At 39.5% G+C, this 24,981-nt stretch overlaps 3 protein-coding genes across 4 annotated transcripts in view; 2 read left to right on the top strand and 1 right to left on the bottom strand.

Annotated features, from left to right (window-relative positions):
* The window catches only part of lonrf1 (LON peptidase N-terminal domain and ring finger 1), a 12,837-nt gene extending 10,779 nt beyond the window's left edge, over window positions 1–2,058 (top strand). The window contains exon 12 of the mRNA XM_088303283.1: window positions 709–2,058. Coding sequence (XP_088159409.1) covers window positions 709–867 — 159 coding nt within the window. The 3' untranslated portion in view covers window positions 868–2,058. The remainder of the gene's footprint in view (window positions 1–708) is intronic.
* On the bottom strand, window positions 451–24,981 carry LOC148332374 (calcium-binding protein 2-like). Of its 2 annotated transcripts, none has more exons than XM_088303288.1 (9): window positions 24,889–24,981; window positions 20,316–20,375; window positions 20,054–20,155; window positions 19,540–19,678; window positions 14,758–14,788; window positions 12,601–12,744; window positions 8,420–8,529; window positions 6,399–6,546; window positions 451–2,648 (listed from the first exon to the last, which is right to left on the bottom strand). In XM_088303288.1, the coding sequence occupies exons 2-9, from the start codon at window positions 20,369–20,371 to the stop codon at window positions 2,620–2,622; spliced, it is 759 nt and encodes a 252-aa protein (XP_088159414.1). In that variant the 5' UTR covers window positions 20,372–20,375; window positions 24,889–24,981; the 3' UTR covers window positions 451–2,619. The 2 variants fall into 2 exon arrangements, with proteins under 2 accessions (XP_088159414.1, XP_088159415.1); XM_088303289.1 differs by having other exon boundaries at window positions 20,316–20,372.
* Window positions 9,259–24,981, top strand: part of doc2g (double C2-like domains, gamma) — a 61,449-nt gene continuing 45,726 nt past the window's right edge. The window contains exons 1-2 of the mRNA XM_088303286.1: window positions 9,259–9,311; window positions 18,156–18,286. The gene's annotated coding sequence lies outside the window, so the exon portion shown is untranslated. The remainder of the gene's footprint in view (window positions 9,312–18,155; window positions 18,287–24,981) is intronic.

Here is a 24,981-nt window from a genome sequence, read left to right as displayed (position 1 = left end):
CCCCTTGTCTGCATAGTACACAGGAGAGACTTTTGTTTCCGCAGTAAAGTACGGCTGTTATCACAATCTGCTGTTGTAGTAAAATATGGCAATGGTTGCAGTCGTGATTGCAACCGGTGGCCTAGTTGATTATATTTAGCACCCGTTCTTTTGTGTTCAGGTGATTATCGCCTTGTCCCCTTTTCAATGCCCTCTACTGGCTTGGCTCTATGTATTTATGGATACACGGCTTGAAATAACAATTATAAATCCCAACGCTAACATAAGATTACCCTAATGCCATGTGCTTGTTGATGTAGTATTACTGGCGCTACCAACAAATGAAAATATTGTAAAAAAGGAAAAATAACTCATTATAGCTTTATTATTCTCATGGGAAAATACGTTTTCACAAGGCCAATTCCCTTGTTCTCAAAATTCCAGATGGTGAATATGTTTTTTTTAGCCGTATTCTTGAGAGTGATAATCGAAATTATGAAAAATAAAATTTCACCATGTATGAATAGTCAAAATATGAAAGCTACTGAAAAGAAATTTTCTCCAATTGTCTGATTTATTGAGATGTACCTGTATACTCCATTTCCGCTTTGTCCTCAGTCTTCTTTTGGCTAAAATGTCTTTTAACGTACAGTTGCATCGACTGATTAATTGACTGTCAGCAATAGGAGTGCGACTTTTGCCAATCATTACCTCTGGCCTCTATTCTAGGCGACTTCAAACGGTCCCGCGTGCTGCTGGTGGCTGCTGGCTGTGCTGCCCATCGACCCGCGCTACCAGCTCTCTGTGCTCTCCATGACCAGCCTCAAAGAGCGCCTGGTGAAGATTCAGCACATTCTCACCTATCTGCAGAGCATCCCCAACAGTTAAGAGCTTCCTCTTCTCGTCTCCGCCACGCCGCCGATTGGACGCTTCAAGCCCCACCACCTGATCCTTCCACTCGCAGCTGAAAACCTGCTCTGCTGAAAACATTCTTGATCTTGCAGAGATGTGGCCAAACCGCCTCAGGGATTCTTCCGGTGACGCACATTGTTGTGTTTGTTACATCAAACATGACTCATGAGAGATGTCGCGGCTCTCGCCTTTTGTAGAATATCAATGGGAACTTCCTGATGTACGATGGCGTTGTCAAGCCTTGCGAGCACAATGGACGTCGACATTGTCGAGATGGACTGAGGACGATGGTTTCAAGATGCACCTATTGAAAGTAGTGGGGGCGGGGGCGAGGGATTAACGGAAGGTGGGCACATTGTCGTCGGGCAAATCCAGAATGCTGCATGGAAAAAGAGGAAAAAAAGGTCTACGTAATACCGAAGTGCAACCGTTAAAGGACATTAATCAGACTGCCCACATAGTTGTCATTTCCTTTCATACTGTCATGTGCGCTAAACTTCCATCATGTCCCAGACTTCCTGTTGCCATCTCGTGTGTTGTTTCATGTGGTCATGCTGAGAAACACTCATGACCACAAATTGTCATCCCGAGTGTGTGCTTTGTCAGAATCTTTCTCCCACGGTGGACTATTAACTACAAAAATCTTCCAAAATTTGGCACCTAGAATGGGAGTTATTTGTGCGTCCAAGTACTTGGGAATACCACAATGCTCAGATACTCCCACTGAATTAAGTGCATGGAATACAAATATTTGTATATTCTGACCTTCCTGTTAAGTAGACCTTTTCTAAAGGGGATATTGCAATATGAAATCACCAATTCAGTATATATGCATCTATAAGGCAGACCTTTAATATATGCAATACGCAGTCCTCTCTCTGCTTTGAGGCGAGAGCCTGTTGCCTTACACCATTTGACTTTGTGGTTTCAAGTTACACTATAATTGCTTTACCAGACTTTCCCATCTTGATATGAAGTATCATGTTATGATTGTATTTTTTTCCAGCAGTCTAAAGCACCATTTGTTCACTATATTGACAAGATATCAATTCATCACTGGTTTACGTAAATCATTTGTATTATTTTGTTTTATTTTTTAAGATACTGCTTTTTGCTCTGTGTTTTAAGTTAATGAATTTCAATAATTAAAAAAAAAAGTTGTTTTTTTTTTGGTGTAATTAAGCCTCTTCTTTTTCATTTAACTTTGCATTGTATAACGTGAATTATTTGCAAGTTGTAACACTTGCAACAAAGTGACTGCAGTGTTGGGAATTAGTGCCTAAAATCAAATTCTCATTTGGACTGCACATTGGCTTAAGCAGACACTTTTGGAACTAAACGCAGTAGTAATTAGTTAAATCCCAATTGTAGTAAATATTTGAAAAACACATCGCTGAAATTGGAAAAAAAATGTACGAACGTATGCTTGCCTTATAGAATCCTCCCTACCTTGGCAAATATTGAAATGACGTTTGTCCTCTGTATTACGTGTACGATTCAGTATGTACCCTTTGCAGCCACAAGGGGGCGACAATGCAGCATATACGTTTTACTAATTCTTTATAACATTAGCAATAACAGTCCCTTTATTCTGAAAATAAAATGCCCCATTTATTTTTCTGATAACTCAAATGATATATATATTGTGTCACGAGACAAAATGCAGGAAATCAGAGGAGCAGAGAGTTGTTGTGGTGTGGTGGTGCCGTCCTCATTCTCCAACAGAGGTCATCGAGCAGAGAGCATCATCACGAACTCTGCGGAAGGAGACAGCAGGTGATAACGATCACAAAAGGATGCTGGTGTGCATCATTATCAGACCATACTGAATTCACTCATCCACTCAAAACTTTCACAGTGATGTGGTCACATCATCAGCAAGTTAATAAACCTCATAAGCAGCAATTTGGTTTAAGGAACACAAATACATGGACGCAAGGCCATATCAGTTGAGTATTACCAATCATCCCAAAATAATGGCCAAAGTTATTTGTTTCCCAGAAAAAATAAAAAAACTGATTCAAGTATTGATATTATTTGATAATAATTTTATTTCAGGGGTTGAATTGAATTATTTAGCTATTTTTGGGGGTCAATATATGACATCATCCATTATTTCAAGCCAACCAATTGTATCGTTGAAATCCATTCCAAAGCAAGTCTCACTCAGTCCAACTTAACCACGTTAATCACACCAATTGTTTTACAGGAAGGCTGCTCATTGGCACCATGCACATATAGCTATTGATTGAATGGGCATTAAAGCTTAATGCCAGATTAACCTACTATCTTTAGCTTTTATAGCACTCTTTCATTGTTCTCTGGAAACCATTTGCTATAAGAGAAAAGAACATTGCCACTAATTAAAGTGATACTGTTTGCGTTTCCTTCTTCATTTTTTTAATCTGCTGCATTGGAAATTATTCTCATAAAAATATCAAAACAAAATAAATCGGTTAAAGTGAAAGTAAGAAAATACTCACACACAATTGTAAAATTCTCAAAGAGTCATAAAGATTCCTACTGAGCACTTTTGTGCGAGACATGGTTACCATCAGTCAGTGGTTCTTCAGAATAAGAAAACTTAAAAGTGTGTCTTTTAAAAGGCAGAGCAGCTTTAACCAGCACGTCTCACATCTACACATCTCGTCACATTGATTGGGTTCAAACACATCTCACATCTTGGCACATTGATTGGATTCGAACGCGGCATCCACGCCGGGCGCAAAGCAAACTTTCACCTTACATTACTTGAGCAAGTTTGATCGCAGGAGTCGTGTACAACGTGAATTTGCTGAATTCACGGCACAAAAAAGAAAAAGTATGAACTTTGGCATCGAATATGGATTTTTTTTTAGGCTGATGTTGATTCTGATATTTATCAGAAACCATAACCAACTAATCACCCTCATTATAAAAAATAAAAAAAAATCTATAATAAATGAAAAAATAATTAGGGTGATCGCTTACGGCTTACAAAGATTGAGCGTTTGACTATTTTACAATATTTTGGCCAACTGAGAGGAATTTTCACAAAAAGATTTATGAACTGCTTAAACTGCCGTAAGGGAAAGACGATGACGACTTAACGCTTACACGATGCATTCAAAACAACATACGATTATTTGTGAGGTTAATGAATATGTAATATAAGAATTTAAAATTGAATAATTATTTTGGAGTGACCTTTTATACAATGTGCCTCTCAGAACAGGTTTATACAATATGCATATATTGTATTATGCATAATATGAATATACTCTTTGCATATTTTTAAAACTGATTGGCTGCATAATGTAGGAAGCCTGATTATTACGAGCTACTGAACTAGAAACTGAGCCAAAGGGAGCGAAGGAGGGTGCGAAAGCATAAAGAAAAAATATTACGTATATATAGCCACTCTCTCACTTAATGTGTGTGCTGTGAGCGCTTTTGCACCCATAAATCAGTTCAATGTTCTTTATACAAGGCTTGGGATGGCTTTTTAAAATGATGATGTGAATTTGATGACACCTATTGAGGTAAGGGGTGGGAGGCACACATTTATAATCCCACCCAGGGCTCGGGGCCTATTGGAAGGTCTATACGTGGGACATTCATTCATTGTCGAACCTTGTTAGGCATTCTGCCCGTGTGACACCTGCAAACTGTGCCCTCGGGGCTAATTGATGATGATGAGAAAGAGCACTTACTTATTGATCCCTTTTGACAACGACATGCCTTCTTTATATGTTCCCAATAATTGCAATAGATTGGATTGCAGAGAGAAGACAAAACAGATCACACTTCTTGGCTCTCTATGAGCTAAAGCCTGCATTCCCTGCAATCACATGAGCATGCATGCGCATGTGTGTGTGTGTGTGTGTGTACGCGTGTGCGCACGGTTGTGTAGTTTCTCAGCAGGTAATGCAATTTCTGCCAAGTCCTTGAGCTGTCCGGCGCAATGTGTCCTCAATGTGTCGCATGTGACACACGTGCAGGCATGACGTTTGATTGAGGAAAAAAAGCATTATTAGATTGCCTCCGACATTCTCTTCTCTTTCTTTCTTATGTTTTCTTCCCATTGCTTTGTTTGTATGGTACTTCCTCTCGACTGGATATTAAAAACTAAATTCTTAATATACTTTCAGGGATCCGCGTATTTTCATCCATACCAATAAAGAGAAACACAGACGTCAAATATATCATCAACGATATTCTTGACAGGGCGCCCAGTAATAATTATGGACTACATTGGGATCATGTCTTCTGCTGAATAGTTTGATCAATCAAGAATGAATAAGAAAAGTGACTCACGCACAGCCAGACAATTAATCATACTTATGATACTATGGGGAAGAAAAACTAGACACATTTGCCAAATTCCTCATCATGTGCGGGGTCTCACGCATTTTAATCATTTGAGTTAAAAATCTGAATGTGTTTATTTTTTTAATTAAATGATTCCATGATTTCTTTTCAACAGTCTTCTTTACACAACAAGTACAACCTCAATAAATCTCTTGACATCATGAACAGTATTCAAATACCGTAACATTGTACGCATAGTAATGTGTTCATCAAAAATACAAATTTTTCTTCCTAAAAAGTATGTTACTCTGAGCCACTGTAAGAAAATTCACAGTTTCAACACCACAATTAAATACAGGAAAGTAAAACACACTACTTAAACAGGGATATAATTAGAAACATTTTGAGCGACACACATTTCTACCATGAAATACAAATGTATTGTACTTAAACGTTTAAAGCAACTGAACTTGAATTTTTTTTTTTTTTTTAAGTTCAAACAGCCTGTATGTGCTACGTCAAGTTTTATTCTAATACGTTTGGTTGTTGTTCGTGTTTTACATTTTGGAATGGATAATTTTGAATAGATAACTGCGGCTTATAGTCTGGTGCAGCTTGTATGTCCTTTTTTTTTTTTTTTTTTTTTTTTTAATTGCTGCGGCTTATGTGTGGGTGTGCCTTATAGTCCGGAAAATACGGTATGTCACGAATGAGAATCATAACACACTTTGACAATCACTGCTCTAAATAATAAAGTTTTTAGACCGACATGCTAAAGCTAAAGAAAAATGTTTTTTTTTTTTTGCTTTGTTTTTTTTGGGGGCGGGGGATATATATTTTGAAATATAACTGTGTTTTTATATCTGTGTGTATTTTTTTTTTTTTTGGGGGGGTGGGACCCCCATCAAGAAGTTGTAGAAAATAATCCATGAAAATGGAAATTCTACACATGTACTGTAGCCACTCAGGATCCAAAGAGATTTTGTAAAAAAATACAATCTTCACATCTTTTTAATAAAACATCCATCAATATGTCATTATTCGGGTCACAGGTGAGCTAGAGCCTATCCCAGCTGACTTCGGGCAAGAGGCGGAGTGCAACCAGGTCCCAAAGACCTTAAATCATTGCTGCTTGCTCATAGATTTTTCTGGTGACAAATGTTTAACCCTTGGAGGCTTGCGCTCACTCTACTAACCCACATTTCTTTGCCACTCACCATCAAAGTCGATGTTGCCATCTTTATTTAGGTCTATGTCACCAAGGATCTCCTCCAGCTCGCCCTTCTTCAGCTTCTCGCCAAGGAGGGTCTTCATCCCATCTTTCAGCTCCTCAAGCGTGATCTTACCATCCCCATTGCCGTCAAACTGCAAATGAAAGTCAAGACGAAGGATATAGAGGATTAGGGGGAGAGAGGATGAGAGAACGGAAGTAAACTTCTGGGATAAACGCAGCACAAACAACGGCGCCAGTTTTAGAGGTTATTAAAAGCCACATTAAAAATCCAATTAAAGTGTTCTTCAGATAAAAACGAAACCGATTTGATGTTGTGGAGCTTCTACCCAGCTCTGTGATGTCCCCAGAAAGCTGCAAACAGTTTATATCTGCAGATGGGGCAATGCTGACTCACGAGGTGTTAGTCCTGAAGTGAGAACGTCTTTGGAAATGAGGAAGGGACTGGAAATGAATTCTCATTTTCACACACGGTGCCTGGAGTCACTCATGTGACTCTCGTTTGACTTATTTATGGTGGTGACAATGACGGAAGAAACACTCCGCACGAAGACATATGACCAATGCTGTGTTGGAAAAAAAAAGTGCTAACAAGTTTGACAGAGAGCAACATAGCCAAAGCAATATTTTTGGTGTTGGCACAATTAGGTTGCAGTCACATGAAAATGTGTTGTCTGTAGGTCAGGCTTCTGTTCGGAGGGAAGCCTTTTTTTGTACAAATGAATTATTGGAATAAAGGAATTAAACATTTAAATTCATGAAATTTTAAATAAATGAATGAATACATTTTAAAGTCCCTGTAAAGTTAAAAAAACTAAATTTGACATACCACCGAGCTGTTAACAATCCTGGCAAATTTAAAAGATTACAAAAAATTTCCAACAATCTAAAATGAGGTGGTAAAATTGTGTAAAATCAATTCTAAACGTGTGTGTGTTTGCCAAACATGGACAAACCACGCTGTGCAACTCGGGTGTTGCGGACTTTCCAAGCCACAACGAGTCGTGCTAGCCACCAGCCAGCTTGCGAGATATCCGGGGCTCGTCTCGTTACCGCTTCGCTTGGTGTTGTGTCGGTTTGCGGGTTCACATAAAGACATTTCAGCCAAGCATTTGTGAAACATGGTATCGCATGTCAAGAAATAAAATTTGGAGATTCAAATAACAAATAAGTAGTCAAATAAATGGGGGAATGAAGCTGGACTGGTCATACACTTTTGCATAAAAGCTATTGTCAAATAGAGAGCACATTTAAATACAGACAAGCTTTTAATTGTAGCTCTAACTAGGGTGACAAAGCAGTCAAACAAAACCATAAACCACAAACTAATAAATCATAAAATATTGGATGTAATAAAGAGCTCCTAAAATGTGATCCTATTTGATGCATGAGACTATATTCTCAATAAGACTCTACCTATATAAATCAAGAGTGCAGCGTGTGCACTGGAGCATATCAAGCATTCTTTAATATTTATTAGCACCAAACGCATTTTATGTCAGTGTCGTCCATTTGGCGGGATTCATTAATAACCCCCCCACACACGGTGCCCGAGCGAGAGGCTTGCTTACAAATTCTGGAAAATAACCTAATTTGTCTTGCTTGGCCATGTCACGATTTTGCTCGGAGGAGGAGGTGGGACTTAAAAATCATGTTTGTCTGATTTTGTGGCGGGCTGTGCATTTGGAGTTGAAGTGGGGACTACCTGACGTAATCCACCTTTTAATACCTACACTATGATAATGCAATTACAAAATTATAAGAAATTAATACTTTACAAAAACATAATGGCACATCTGGTGAACAGTTCTGATGTTTGGGTTTGAATCTTAGCTTTGTCCTTGTGTGGACTTTGCATGTTCTACCAGTGCTATTGTGGGATGCCATTGGCTTAACAGCTAAATTAATTTTTTTTTGTGTGTGTGTTAAGATGCAAAGCCTTTATGTGCAACCCCGCTCACACAATTAAGATCCACACACTTGATGTTGGTGTTGGGTTCCTCATACCTGTTTGAAGGCACAGCGCAGCTCCTTGAGCCCAACCATGTGAGCAGTCTCAGCCAGCATCCTTGGGCCCATTAACTCACAGAAGTCGTCAAAGTCCACATGGCCACCCCCTGCAGAGAGGACACAGCAATCTAACTACGCTCGTATGCTCAGGTGGGCAACATTAACATTGTTTATGGTGAACAAAACAAAGCAATGACGTTTTTACAGCACATTATCCTGTTTTAATGTAATTGTTTTTGGCCACCTGGGGGCGGTAGAAGAAACTGATGGCACAGTATCAAGTCAAACTTTCCTATTGCGTGTCTCTGTATGCAAATAAACGCTTATTTTAAACATCAGGCAGGTGCTTAGCACTCAATGTGGATCCATCCACCTGATTATTTACGTTTGGCTCTGTTTAGAATAATCAGGGAAAATACAGTCACTAAATCTCCAACTGCTGAATACTACAATGGGCTGTGGTTTCATCTCATAATACGACGCCCCCTCGCACTTCGCAATTCCAAAAAAGATTCTTTGTACATAGCAAATGTCCTTGTTGACGTTATTGTGCAAAGCAAAATTTAAGCCATTATTACTTCCGGCAACAGTGTTTCTTCTTCGTGGGTTTAAAAATTGCATTAATCCACATGGATTGTATTTTTGGGCTAAAATGCACTGCTGGAATTTCCTTGAGGTATTTATTTATTTTTGGGGGGGGTATTTTTAAAGTTACATTTGTTGTTGAACAAGTCCACGCTCCCAAACAGATTTAGGAACAATTCAGGGAGTCCAATCAATTTTCCATGCATGTTTGTGGATTCTGGGAGGAAATGCTTGCGCATGCGCACTCGGCATTGGTAGGACGTCTCGATGGGTTGGAAGGAGTTTCAGAACGCCGGAGAAAACGGTAATTTCAATAAACATTTCTTTGACATATAGCAAATTGTGTAATTAGCACGACTTGCGTGACACCAACCTACACAGGCGAACATGCAAACTGTGAGGGCATTGTTAATTGATGCATACAACTGATACTCTCCAGGGTCAGAGGGAACTTGAGCATTTCCCAGCTGACTTTGGTCAAAAGACAGATTTCACCCTGAACTTGTTGCCACTCAATCACAAGTCATATACGGACAGACAACCTTTCACACTGACATTCACACCATCACTTGGTGTGAACTGAATTCGGCAAGTATATCGTTATACTGTCAGTGACTTGGGCAGATAAAACATGTAGCCTGTAATGATGCTGAGGTGGTTTAGTTTCACCTAATCAATTATCAATCGACGTGAATATGAAGGAAGGTGAATTCTGATTAGCTTCAGAAAAATAAACTGGCTGTTTTTTTTTCACTATAAAGGTGGGCAAGCCTCTCAAAATCTTTAATGTGCAAGGGGATGCATTGCGACATTATACACCGAGCAAGCTTTTTAAGTCATGCGTCAACACTCCAATAAGCACTTTGCGTCTAAAACTCAAGCCAAACTGTTTTCATTGCATGCAAACGTCCATTCACACCAGGCATCGAGCGACCTTCACACATTGTCGTTCAAATATCTGCACCCTCAAACCACCTTGCACGACCAAAATTGTCAGGGCATGAAAAATGGCCATTGAGGGGCCATCAAATGAAATTTTGCTTTCGGCTCTAATTTGATCAGGGACATCAACTGCTCACTGTTAATGAAAATGATTAAATAATGACGTTGGTGAATGTACGTAATGATTAGGCATTCTACTACTTTGGCAAAGAATTAACTAACAACAACGGACCTGTAATTATGAATAGCTACTTACACAAAAAGCAACTCCTTCAAACTACACTCAGTGGTTTTGCATTGCAGTTTGCGAGTTTAAATGTACATTTTGTGCCTCATTGTGCAAAATTGAGAATTACAGATTTTTAAGTGATTCCTATAATTGAATGGCACTGACGGTCCCAAATAGATTGGCTGGGCTGAACGCGTGTGCCATGATGCAAGTCACCTAACGCGGCAGTTGGCAGGTCGTTAAAAGGTTGGTGCTACTTAGACCACAGAAGCTAGCTAGCAAAGAGCTTCGGCTGGCTACTACCACGGCTAAACACGTTCCGGAGTCGCTCCCAAGTCAGTAATCATGGCTAATTGCTAAACACACCTAACGGTATGTGATGGAGTCTACACCCAGTGAAGATGTAGACACAAGCTTGCCGCTGATATTTGACAGGTTAGCTGCCATATTATCATGAGATCAAATGTTGTTGATATTTTATTCAATTAAATTATTCCAAATTTAATGAGTCACAGTTTAAAAGGGGAAGAAATTGATTCGTGTCACATTGACTGCATTTGACATCCACGAGACAAGCTTTTGTGGCCATTTAATAATCTAAATATTGTGTTGTTCCCATTATCATTTACAGCAAATCTAAAGAGTAACTTAAGCAAACAGCAACTGAAATACTCTGAAATATGAGACAGCTAATTATGAGATTTTCAGCCGGCAAATGATTTTCTTTGCTGCTCTAAAGGTAGGTTACATTTTTCTCTGGCAGTAAGTGCGTCAGACTATAATCAGAGTATAAAAATCTCGACCAAACGTCTTAAAAGAAGAATATTACTTTTTCTGTGAGTGCTTGACTGGTTATACACACACACACGCACCCCCCCACAAATAAACACACACACACACACACATAGCCTGTTCTCCCCTGTAGGGTCAAATTAAAACACTATCTGTAGCTTGCATGAATAATTTAAATTACAGTATACAGGAGGAAACAGTGTCATAAAACAAAACAATCTCTTATTTGTCATAAATGTTTTGCTCAAAGCTATTTGTGATTAGTTGTTGTGAGAATTATAACTCATAGTTTCATTTGTGGTAAATGTGTTCTCTATTCTGACATTGATGTTACCTGCTCTTGTCATTAGGCCCATCCAAGCGTTAAAATTATTGAAAACATGCCAAGTTTAGTAGTTACGGAGGCAGAAAAACATCTGGACTCTGGTCCTCTGAGATTACAGTTAAGATTCTCTGCCATCATGATTTCTGGTCTATGTTTTATGAGCAAGCAGTATTGTTCGGAAAATTAAATATTTTCTCAAAACTGTGTAATGTTAAATGTAAAGTGTTTTACAAATTCACTCAAATAACGAGTCATACCAATCACTTTTGAATCACCCAGATGCTCACCCGAACTAAACAAAACAAAGACACAATTCAAGTTCATTCCTCACTGGGACACATTTTGGCTGTTCGTCTTTTTTTATTTTATTAACTATTAAGTCCTCATTAAGCACATCTGAATGATATATAATATATATATATAATTTTAATTCACAAAGAGCGGTCGTAATTGAATGTTTATCATTCTTATAAAGCATGTAAGCTTTAACATCGTTCATTTGCTTCACTTTGTTGCCATCACAAACATTGTTTTTGTGCGCGGTATACAGAACTTTTATTTTGATCATGGCCAAACTTGCTATGTTTGTGAATACATCAATTCTTCAATTTTAGATTTTGGATACTTAACGAGCTGACCTCATTAACTCATTCACTGCCATTGACGGCTAAAGACATTAAAGATCCATTTTTTTTTTTTTTTAACTCGGCTGGTCGTGATTCTGATCCTTTTGTCAAACACCTTTTATGCTACTTATGCATATACACAGTGTAGGCTATCATAAACGAGGAATGCCGTAAGTGATACAATGGTCGTTTATGGCATGTATAAATGTATTGAATCTCACAGGATCATACAGGTGTACATAATTTTGAATCTACCGTAGAACACATCAATCTTATATTCAGAAGCTCGTCACATTTTGTCAGAATTCAGAATGTAGAAGTTGAAATATTCAGTGTAAATCCTGAAATTAAAGCAAAGGGAGAGGGAATATCTCAACACACATTTCAACATGCAGAGTCACAACCATATAGCATCACACACATACAGGGTATGGGCCATTAATCAGTCTGCAAAAATGCCTCCGATGTCCCCGGCTTCAAAGGCAAACATCAATTCCACACAGCTGCAGAAAAAAAAAACAGCAACACACACGTCAACACATTACACGTTATGCACACTTGCTCACCTGAGAGGGATTCATCAGTCATTGAATGACATATCTTCTGAGGGAGAAATGAAAGACGTGCACGCACGCACGCACACACACACACACACAAATCCAAACAAATTAATACACACATCTCATCTTGATCTGCTGGATGATCTCGATCAGTTCCATCTCTGTAGGCATGTAGCCCATGGTCCTCATGCAGTCAGCAATGTCTTTGTAATGTATGAAGCCATCCGCATCATAGTCAAACTCCTTGAAGGCCTCTCGCAACTCTAACACGCACACGCAAACACACACACACAAAGACATCTTAATCTTCAAAATTGTGTCATTATAAGAGGCCAACAGAAATTAACTAAAAAATACAAGATGTGTCAGAAAACAGATGAATCTAGAACCAATGGACGCACTCGACGGACAAAAAAATAGTAAACGTCGTGTTATACAGTGCTTTGCCAAAGTCTGTTAGTTCCAGGATTGGACTTAATTGGTCGCTAGGGTGCCATCAACAGAGACTGGTCACTCTTTCCATCTTGTGTTGCTCTCTCATCATAGATAAGCAGATTTACAGTAGACAAGAGCAATCTAAAAAGCATGGTAATGTGGCGGCCATTTTGGCAGGGGCGACTTTCCCATCAAAAGCAATCCATATACATACATGGCCGCCATGTTAGCAGGGACTGTCTTAGCAAAGGTAGCGCGAGCATGGACAATAGCATAGCAAGATTGGAATTAGAATTAGAATTGGAAAATCGGTTTGGTTTTGATAAACTAATTAAATACTTTTAAATCATTGCATTCTTGATTTGTATTGTATCCCATGTAATCAAGATGAGTACTGAATCATCTTTTATGAGAGATGTACAGCGGCCATAAATAGGTTTGATATTATTCATAGTTTATTTTTTCTTTGTATTTAATTCAACGTGTATAGTTTGGTGCTTTGGAGAGCTTTCACATGTTTTTTCAGACTTGCACTGTATCGGGTATTTTCAGGACATGAAAAAAGTACTTCAATGTAATGGACAATTGGGTCTCATGGAGGAACACTTCCCCCAATTAGTCAGTTAAATTGAGCTGCCACTGTAGTTCCACCACTGATATAACCAAAGTTAATTTCAAACCCCAATTTTTTTTTCAAGTCCTTTCAATTTAATCGCCCTGAAGCACATAACTGTGACATCGTCATACATAAATGACAAACTTCCTAGTCATTACCAGTGATGATAGTTGAAGCCAAAAGTCAAAGTTGCGTTGATTGCATTCCTTCTTTTGAAGTGACGGACGATATCAAGATAGCCGTGATGACGAGCTGCGAAGGATTCCGGAAGAATCCTTCCATGAGTGCTTGAATGCGTGGCACAGAGGGCTGGGATTAAGTGCTATGCTCAACGCGTATTAATTTGAAGGGGGAAACTGGTTTTGAAGTATACCTTTTGTAAGCCAGGTCTGGAACTCATCTGACACACCTCGTATGCTGACACTGCTACAATAAAATTTTTTTTAAATTTCGCAGAGTTTGTTGATTTTGAATAATTTTTATATGTATTATAAACTGGAGCTGTTTTTGGTTGGGTATTTTCTTTAAATGTAAAATCTTTTTAATCAGCGACCCTTTCACTTGAGTTCTTTTACAAGATTATCTTAGTCATGACTGAAAACTACATATTTAAACAAAAATAAAAGTACAGTCCTGATTGTTAGGCCACTTTTAATATAGTGACTCGGTAATGGAAAATTCCTGTATCTGCCCCTTTACTTCTTAGATCTCTACCAAATAGATTCCAAAACAAGTGGAATCTTCCTTAGCTGATACACCACCAATCTCCAATTGTGCAAATCTGCGTTGTATTTTTGCTGTTTTCCCGATATCAGTATCTATTTACTGTTTCACTCTATAAAAACGACTGCTGTGAAAAAGGTCATTAAAACAAAGAAGATGTGCTGGGTTCAGATATTAAATACATCAGCAGTTCAGTCAACACGTCTCCAGGCAGCTAAACTTCCCTCCCTCCTTGTAAGGGGCTTTTATCTAATGAGAACACTTTGAGAGCTTTTTGCACTTGGCTCCAAGCTTAAGGGCAGGATATTGAAATGAGATTGAGATCAGACTGTGCCTTTAGAGCACAATAAAAAGTCTGCGATTCACCATACGTTTTTTTCTGACAGATGCACTCCAGCAGCCGAATTAGATCTCTTTACAGAAGTAAATCTCCGCACGATTGTCAACGATCAGTGATGCATTTGACACGTGGCTACCCCACTTCATCCAAATGGCAGCTTACCATCTAACTCCAAGGGCATTAGCTCTCGCTCCTTTGCAGCACAAAGAGGAAAGACATTGGATTTAGTCACAAGACAGAATTGGACCACACGATATAGAAAATCAAGGTGACTTTAAGAGGTCAAATTCTCTTGAGAAGCACCCCAGTGATAATCAGTTGGTGCCGACCAAATTAGAATAACACGCATATCATGTCAGCACAGCCGCATGCTGACAACAAACGCTAATGGGATTTCACCCTGCAACGTTTTTTTTTTTTTTTTTCTCATTTGCAAAATGACGCAAGATCATACACTCCTATAACACACACGCGCGCACACACACACTCACTCGTCTACAGCTGCAGCCTCCAGAGGCACCCGTCGTACGCTTAGTCTGTGTGCACACAAACACCCACCCACACGTAAACAAATGCCATGGTGAGTCGTACTGATTTTGCTCTGTTGCAACGACACACAGACCGAGAAAGATGGCCGCATATGCTTGCCAGCGCGGGAACACAAAACACATCATTTGCATATGGTCTTATGTGTGAAACCTTCTGTATTCTCTGCTGTATTCTTTTGACATTTGCTCAGGCTTACTCTCCCTCTCTTTCTCCTTCTGTTTCACCCGAGCCACCCACCACCACAATTTTCATGCAAAGCTGGAAGTCGGGAAGACAAGGACCACATTAACATGAATTTGAAGTGATGAAGTAAGTCATAGCAAAGGTTGAGTTTCAGTTACTAAAGAGTTCGTTCAGCATGTCAAACAGGACAGGAATGCATCCCAGAGGCAACACAATAACTTTGAAAACAAACAAACAGACTTGTTTTGAAAGAGTGACAAGTTGCCCATGAGTGTTAATTGCAAATCATTTGCCTCGGTCCTCAAAACAATTGTCTCATTTGCATATTTGTAAACGCGTTCTGCTTTTAATTTGCATATGTAATGTTTACTTGAAACAATTTGAAAGATGAACTCAAAATCTTATGACGATAAGTGCGCCTAAAAGTAAAACAAAACAAAACAAAACAAAATGCCACCAACACACAATTTGTCTCCTGAAGCATCATCATCATCTCATCCACATGGAGAAGCGAGGAAGATGAAATCTCATTCATCCTTGCATGACGTATGGCGATGCTGCTTGGTACAAAGCCCCAAGATTTCTATAAGCTCAAAGAAACTTGACTGGCGCACCCGTTTAGGAAGCATATAACAGCTCTGATCCTTTCTTCTTTCATGCAGCTGTACAACATTTTGACACTACGTGGAACTGAAGGCCGTATAATCAAATCGGTGGTAACAAATACTACCCAACGTTTGTAGCATTTGCAATTTTGGCCTTTAATCGCCATTCTTGTTTAACTGCCCCTTCTTCATCATTGGAAGGTTTTTACAGTGATTATTAGTCAAAAGGGGGCTCACCAGCAAATCATTTAATGCTAAAAAATTGTATTTAATAATCCTACTCTAGATTCAACTTAAATATCACCCAGGTGAGTACAGATCACCACCGAGGCCGACTGCATGTGCCTGAATTTTTTTTTCTGAGAAAACAATTCTTTTATACACGTCTTTAATTGGATCTGCACTCGGGTGTAATGATCTGTTGTTTATTTTCATACAGTATGCACCACTCCTCCAAAATATCGCCTAAATATCAATGATGCAACCAGTGCAATCCGCCAGGGCCCAGACAGTGTTAGGGGCCCATGAAGGAAGGGAGAAAAAAAAAAAAAAAATCTGTCCAGAATTCCTACAAACGCCTCTCGAGTGGCTCTGCATGTGTTTAGAGCAAAAATAAATTAAAATTTCACTATCACCATATCACACTTCTAAACTGTGAAGAGGATGTGTTAACCAGGTGGCCACAACAAAAACAAATGATGAAAAAAAAAAACTCACCGTTGGCAGAGTTAATAAAACGTCTTTGCTCAATACATGCTTGATACATTAATCACAGGAGGTCATTTGGTTCAAGTCCTGCACCGCCACAGGAAAAGTAGCAGCCCCCTTGGTATCTTGGGGAAGCTGCGCCACATGGCCGCCATGCAAACAATTATTCTCGGCGTAATATTGCCAGCTGAGTTGAATCGCAAATTCACTGCCAACACACGCTTGTGCCAGCAGTTATTCCACTATATGTCGAACTCTGCCTCAAATGCTAAGACCACTCATGATTTATAGAAACGTCTTTTACATTTTCTTCAACTCTGCAACATAAAAGATCTCGAGTTACCTGGGGTACATTGGTTATGTTTATCTTATCAACGATCCTCTTGTCCGCAAGGGTATATTTAGATGGCAAGGTCAACATATTAATTGGATTTTTCTTTCATCCAGAAAGGATTTGATGGCCATGTGGGCGCTGAACGCACCCATCGCATTGAGCCCATTAACAGTTAATTTCATTCCGTTTGCCTTCAGTTGGCCCATTGAGCCGCCCACTGCTTCTCAAGCTCCAATATGTATATGAGAGGCATGTTGATGTTGGCACACAATGAAATGGTTTTTTCCACCACGACTACGCATGTTCTATACGAATGTAGTATCTGTCATCTGTGTCTCTCTTCCGTTGAGGCAGTGTCGGGCATGCAATGCATCAACTCTCTTTCATTATCTATTTGTCTTGTCCAGCCTCCTCTAATGAGGGCTGACAGTAAACTTAGCTAAGGGGCTAATTAATACTGAGGCAGGGATTAGGATCACTGCAGGATGAATGGTCTGCTTGCTTCAGCCTCTTTGCCACAAACAAGTGCAACTGTGCACGGTGAGTCAATGCAGACGCGTCTACCTTTCTCGTGGTGACAGCACAGGAAGCACCGAAAGCTGAAGGTCATCAGGCTGTTGTCACCTCCGGTAAATGGGCTTTAAAGCAACAAAATGGTCCTTTTAGTTATCGAGAAGCCTAGTTAAAAATATCATTAAAATGTTCAGGCAGATGACTCCCTTTGGTGAAGATGGTTCTCTTTTTTTTTTTTTAATGTTTGTAAATCCCTCCCCTGTGATGACAAAGAATGAAAACCGTTTTAGTTTTGTAATGAGGTCTCATTTGGGACTCATAATGTTCCTGGATGAAAGTGGTATCGTCATGATGGTAATAACAGGAAACACAGCAAAGCTGAATCAAATACACAATACTCTTCAAGAGAGGTCTGTTTATCTAACTAAATGTTCCCTCATTGCCACGACAACTCATTCATTGACAAATATGATAGAGCCTCTAAATCTGAAGCCGGTGTGAATTCAACCCACATTTGCCAAGTCGCAAAAAATGTCAGACCAGATGTCATAAATGACTGCATGTGAGACCTCAGCATGTCTCAGAAAAGCCTTCTGAGGACTTCAGCTCCGTGAGTGAAACGGAATGATCATTTAAGTGTTGCTAAAGTCATTATGTTTCTTTCACAGACATTATAATGGAGTAAATTACGTTTCATGAAGGATGGCACTGAGCTGGCGTTATAGCGCTATAAGTTCTTCCAGCAATACCCGCCTTGCTGAAACATGAGTCATGCAGGGCGACGAGCCAGCCAGTCCAGGTTAGTGGAATTACTTCTTGTGGGTTTACCCCACAGTCTTCATTATTCTCTTCTTTGCTTGAATTAATAGAGTCTGGTTTCATATTGACGTTTTTCGCAGTCATTTGACCTGCTCTATACAGGCAATTACTGATTTTCAAAGCAAGCATTTATTTGAGTATTGTCATGGTTCGTTTCAGACATCACCCAGTGGTTAAATTCTCAATCAATAGTCATCGTTTCTGCACAACAAATGCGTCTACTCTGTAAAACAAAATAACTATAATGCCAATTCAATATTGTATCTTTAGGCACATTTGTACCGCTTAACGTGGTTTTCCATTCATCCTTGCGGTCCAGTTGACTTAAAGGGCTCAATTTGTGTGCCTTGTGCAAAGTGTGGTTTTATTTGTCGAGCTTTATTTTTTGGGGGGTATTTTCAAAGACAAGCAAAGTTCAAAATGGGTGTCTGCACTGATGTGGGTGTGAACACACATGTCTAGCTTCCTGGACAATGGAAACAGCTCTTCCTAACTTTACAATACAACTTTGACATTCCAGAAGTAGAAATACAGTAGACTCACTGGATTCCATGCAGAAGATCGTTTGTTTATTAGGTACTGCGAGCAGACCTCAATGGGTGGATGATGACGCAAAGTTGACCACTGTGGTGGCGTGGAAATTTGGAGACTGCCTTACCCCGTGTGACAATACTCCCACCCAGCCATCAGCCAGCCTTTTATTCACTCACATCTCATTATAAAGCCTATTGAGTAACTGACAAACAAAATGAACCATGTGTCACTCACACGTGAGCTAAATCTGAACTGTCTGTCCTGCATTCATTAAAAAAAAAAACGTTTTTACTTTTAATCCATTTTGGTGTACTCGGTGCCTATTTTGGGAGTTAAAGGGGCACTTCGCAGAGTCAAAGGGGGAAACCGAAATTTGAAAGTGCGGCGTATAACAGAGAATGATTCAACAAAATAGCAGAAATACTAAGCAGCATTAACACTGTAAACAAGCTGACGTTAGCCGCAGCTGCTACATTGACAGTATTACTTATTAGTAATAGAGTTTTAATATAACACTAAATGTCATTTGAATTTGAACATTGGAGATAAAAAACAAAAAGGTTGATCTGTCTTTGCTGACAAATGAGGGGTGACATTTTGTTCGGAGCTTGATATTCCGCTAGAGTTGCAGCAAAGCTTTTAAGAAAGTGAAGATAATGTTAATTTATCATTCAAGTGTTGCTGTGTCGATGAACTGACCTGACCAAAGAGTTTATTGAGGTATGCGATGTAGGCGGCAGCCACTGCTGAGCTGTTGCTGAGGCTCCGTTTACCGCGTCGACGACTCTCCTCATCACCACCTCCGTTGCTCTTTTTCTGAGTCGTGGGAGACTTTGAGCTGTAAATTGCGCAATTTGGAAGAAATTATCAGCATCATGCAAAGGCTTTTAACTTACCATCACAACTGACTTAAAACACACACATATAACGCAAACACACACGTTCACACACACAGATTTCAAGGGGACAACATTCTCATTATGCTGCAGCTGCATTAAATCCACTTTGAAGTTTCTGCTGAGAGAAATAATTGAAAAACATGAGCAGTCCAATCAGTTGACATGGCTCATTACATCGGTCATTGGAGAAACGGTTGAAGTGTCCTTTAATTTAGATCTTTGAGGGCTTGTTTTTCAGCTGATGCACCTATCAGTGATTCTAATTCTCTCCTTCTCTTAATCAGTGTTGATGAGAAACAGAGATTGCTAATAACCAGAATTTCTTGGAGAGGCTGAGTTGAAGAGCCTTGTTTTTAAATCTGCCAGTGGTTGGTGATCTGCCGGCTGCTGGACCCCTCCCACCTCGAGGAGACATGCTTGGAGGGGGGAAAAATAAAAAACATGGTAACATAATAAATAACCTGACTATTTATATTCATAAATAAAAATGTAGTAGACATCTGCCTTTGAGCAAATTTAAAAGTTTGATATTAAATCACTATTTATTTTCTACCCTTATTGTTAGAATTTACTAACCTGGCTACGGATGATGGTCGACTTTCTGGTCCTCCCTTTATACTTTTTAAAGACATCCTGCTGTAAAGAAATGCAGATTTTTAATAGGGAAATTCCATCTATCCTTCAATCTATATTCTTTTACTTATCCTGTTCCATGCCATGGGTCAGCGGGAGCCCTACTTGGCTGACTTTGTGGGGAAAAGTTCCCCAGATGGTTGCCAATCAATCAGGAGGCCACATATTGACAATTAACCAAAATTCTAAGGAATAATATTAATGATCGGAAGTCGCACAAAACCCAAGTTTGAACTGTTATCATGCAAAAATTGAGCTCATAAAACAAATCATTACGATAAAACCAATTCCTGGTGTACATTTTGCCTTTTGTTTTGGTTTTCGAGGGATTTCTCAACACTTTCCATCGGAGGACCAACCTCAACAAGGGTTGTTAAGAGAACAAGATAAAAAGAGAAGAAGGCAAAACATTGACTTGTTGTTGGCGTGGGTGGGCTACACCAAGTGTGTTTTATTTTCTCTGATGCACTTTGCATAGCATAGTTTGAAATGTAAGAGAAAAAAGGGTGTCAACACAGTCGGCTTGATTGGTCGCGGCTCCCTTTAAAATCGGCGCAAGAGAGGCGTGCAGTCCTTGACATGGCGGAAGCAGAAACTAAATTTGCCCGAGTCCATGCACGGAGTTGAAGCAGTTTTAACACTTGGGCGCATCTACGCTGTCCACAAATATAGAACCTTGACAGATTGTGATGAAACCCATTTTACATTAGCGAGAGAGTTAAGAATATTCAAATGTCACCTAAAACAGTATTAACGTTTAACAAATGATTTCAACAGTTTGAACTTGGATTTTGATGGGTTTTTTTATGCTCTAAATTTTAGAGCATTTTTTACTATAAAGTTTTAGAGTCTAAAACCTTATAGTAAAAAAAAAACACATGAAATGTTTATTTCTTCTGCTACATTAATAAGGTCTCCTTGCACTTTGGGAAGAAGTTCTTTAATTGTCCCACATGGGAAAAGTCTATTTTATTATTATTTTCATGCATATCCACACAAACGCTGATCCGCATCAACGCATGCATCAAGGGGGCCTGAATAGACTTCACTAACAAAGTGGCACCGAAAATTGTTGTGTTGAAGGGCACATTGATAGTGCGCAAAAGTGAACTGGCATCCCCCCAACAACCTGCGCCAAATTCCCGATTCACGTGGCGTGGCATCTTACTCTAATTTATGTACTGCACTGTGGCTTCGTCCTTACAGAGCTTATGCTTCAAAAGGGAATTGTGATTTTTGTGGCAACCACTCAGCAAAGCTAAAATTATCTGCAAAATGGAGTGGAACTGACAAATTTAAGGATTTTTTTTTTTATTTGTCTCCTTCATATAACCCCCGTTTCATTTTTGTTCATACATGCTACAAGACTTCATAATAATTTCAGTCAGAGATGAAATTCAATCACCTTTATGTAATAGGGTAATGAATTACATATCGTGCGATGCAATCAAATCCTATACTGTACAAGCAATGAAAAAAGAACAGAGGGACAGTTGGGATGCAGCTTACAAGATGGGCTGTGAAGAAAAATGATGTGCAAATTGGAAGACAGGAAAGTGAGAGAGGAAGAAAGATTGAAGAAGGGGTTAGAAAAAAAAACTTATAGAAGCGGAGAGCAGAGACTTATGGTTGACTATTAGTGAGGCAGATTAATGTTCTGTCATGGCCCTATGCCATTCTGACTAGCATGTGGCCTGATGATGAAGGACCGCATTTTGTATTGATGCGCTATAAACATAAACGCCTCAATCCACCAGCGTGCATGCCACAGAAGCGGCGCAAAAACAGATACTCATGATCTGCTCCAGCGGCCACCACTCGGCCCTCCGCCTACTCGTGAGCCCTAATAGGAAGAGACATGAAGATCAGCCAGTCCTCTGAATTACACCCGACCGCTTCGTGTGCCGTGGCCAAGCCAACCGCGTTGCCAACTCCCACTGGGTTACAACGTGCCATGACTGAGTAGTGATTGCCTGTCTGTCACGCTTCCATACAATCAGCGTGCATGCTGATTGCAACACGCTGCAAGCATGTTAAAGTGTAAGGGAGGAGGTGGGGGGGGACGTTCCTGTCCTTGTGATTAAAGTCGGGAGACACTCTCTTATACTGTTATTCGTCGTGACCGGCGATAGCATAGGTGTCCAACTCTGGACCGCGGGCCATATTTGGCCCACAGTGTAATTACATTTGGCCCGTGAGGCTATACCAAGTGACTACTATACCATTTTACATTCTATATCAGGGGTGGGCCAACTTTTTGATTGGCGGGCCACAATGGGTTCTAAAATTTGACAGAGGGGCCGGACCAGGAGCAGTTGGATGGAGTGTTTTGGTCACCTCACCTAATCGGAGAAAAAAAAATGTATTTCATATTAAATGAAAATAAACAAAAGCATTACAACAAAATATATGTCTTTGAAAAACCAGAGTATTTAGAAAATAAAACATTAACAAGGTTTATTCATTTAATTTTTTTCAAGTTTGGCGGGCCGGATTTAAACATTTAATGGACCGCATGTGGCCCCCGGGCCGTAGTTTGCACACACCTGTTCTATATGATAATAGTAATATACAAAATGATAATAGTAATGTTAAAATCATTGTAGTGGATTAATAAAACCACTTATAATAACAATTTTGAATAAAAAAATCTGCTTTTAAATTGTTTTTAAAAAATTAAAAGCTGGCCCGTGGCTTTGTTCAAGTTTTACCCTTCGAACGGGTAAAAAAACAAAAAATGCAGTCCAATGCTGTTTATCCTCACTATCGGGTGGCTGGGTCAATTCAAGTGTAACATAGCAACTAAATTTACAGGCCATCCGCCATTCTTTAGGGTTGTCCTCATTCAAAAAAATGATCAAATGTTATGTTTGGTGAGTGTGTATTTCAGTGTATTCGAAACAAATTTCAATGTATGCATTGTTCACATATAGTTCTTTGTTCATAGTTCATTTTTCTTGCAGTTGCATTTTTGCATTCACACTTTTGAATGGCATATGGGCAAAACTCAATATTTAGAGTTTTTGTTGTGGTGGTCTCTTGTTGTTTGCCAAAGGAATTGCCCTCATCTTCACTGAGGGCAAATCCCATCAGAGTAAACAAACACACTCAGGCTGAACAAACACAACACAAATCATTGAGCAACATTGTATGCCTGCTGCTCTCATCTCTAAGTGGTCAATTGCTGTCAATCATGGAGCGGACGCGCACAATTTTAGATCCGAATCACGCTAATTGAAATAATGAAATTGGGACTCACGTGGACTTGCTTGGGGAGAAAAACAAATGAATAAAAGAGGCTGCTTGAAGGGCTTGACTGGAGTGTTAGGGGTTAGAATCTAAATAGAGATGGTCTAAATATATTTCACAAGAGCCACTGGAGGAAAGGATTCTGGGCTTCATCATAAACAACAAACACCACTCTGTATGTATGTGCTCACATTTGACCAAAAATATTATATAAAACAACTGGTCCATACCATATGTATCTTGATCGCCATCTCTCAAATGAGTAGAAAAGTGTCACAAGTCAACTACCGAGAGCAACAAATGTTATCATAGAAATTGGTCAATTAAAAATATATAGACTGGGTTGTTCTGTGATAATATAAATTACTTACATTAACATAATGATATAACTCTAGTCTATGACATTTGGAAATAATACACATATGCATACACACAACTTCACACGCGACATCAACCTGAGATAGTTTCATTTTCCCCAATTGAATCTAATTGTCTGTAATCAGAAGACCTTCTCATCCAGTGAGAAAGCCAAAAATTAGTTTAGCTTTTTGTGAAAGTTTATTGACCAATTGGGGTTCACATGAGGTTAGGCTTGAGATCTTTTTGTATTCTTCTTTCTGGTGTTTTGGATGACACGAGCTCTCCAGTTTGAAGGCGAGCTATCCCAGCGGATGCAACCGGCCGGTGCCTGATCCAGAAGTAGCCAATAGTAATGCAATTGGTTCTGGTACTCCATCTTATCCTGACGTATTTCAACACCTCTCTACTGCTTCCTCTCTGCAACACCACTGATTTTGTGTCAAGGCGCTAAAATGAGACTGTCTCCATCAGCATTGACACTGATAAGCGGTTGGGATAATTCAACCTTTTCCTCACCGACACACATCCATGCTTCGCTTTGTAATTCAAAGTCTAATCAGAACATTTCTTTTTCTGTTCTTGTAAAGATCGGTTTTCAACTGGCGCGGTGGGGCTGGATTTGAATTCAAAGTGGCTCAGCGAGGATGTTGTCGAGAGCACCAAGGCAGGAACATAAAAGCAAAATAAACCATTTTCAAGGTGTGGCCATGTTGGCTCGAGGCAGCAAAAAAATTATTTAATCAAGCAGAGACGAGTCGTCTGTGAGTGTATATTAGCGTGTTAGAGGAAAACATGCTCTGGAACAGGCTCACAAATCAACCATAGCCAATTGCTGCTGCGTTGAATTATTGAGCATCCCAAAGCAAAACAACTTTAATTCATTAGCAAAGCAACTTGGCAGTCTTACCTTCTTACACAGGCGTAAAAAGAGTGTATTTATTTCCACCTTGATTGACTGGGACGACGGAAGCAAGGTGCGCATGCAAAGCCTCACCTGACC

This window comes from Idiotropiscis lumnitzeri, chromosome 8, assembly GCF_059441095.1.
Source record: "Idiotropiscis lumnitzeri isolate Australia: NSW breed Sydney's pygmy pipehorse chromosome 8, RoL_Ilum_1.0, whole genome shotgun sequence".
In the NCBI taxonomy this organism is placed as follows: Eukaryota; Metazoa; Chordata; class Actinopteri; order Syngnathiformes; family Syngnathidae; genus Idiotropiscis; species Idiotropiscis lumnitzeri.
The sequence above is the reverse complement of the archived record's forward strand: the minus strand, read 5'-3'. Positions and strand labels throughout refer to the sequence as shown.

Excerpts from the sequence above, each read along its gene's own strand:
- LOC148332374 (XM_088303288.1), bottom strand. The coding sequence starts at position 20,371 with ATGTCTTTAAAAAGTATAAAGGGAGGACCAGAAAGTCGACCATCATCC. Across the intron at positions 20,156-20,315 it reads CGACCATCATCCGTAGCCAG|CATGTCTCCTCGAGGTGGGA; the intron begins GTTAGTAAATTC and ends CCCCCCTCCAAG. Across the intron at positions 19,679-20,053 it reads AGCCTCTCCAAGAAATTCTG|CTCAAAGTCTCCCACGACTC; the intron begins GTTATTAGCAAT and ends CGCAATTTACAG.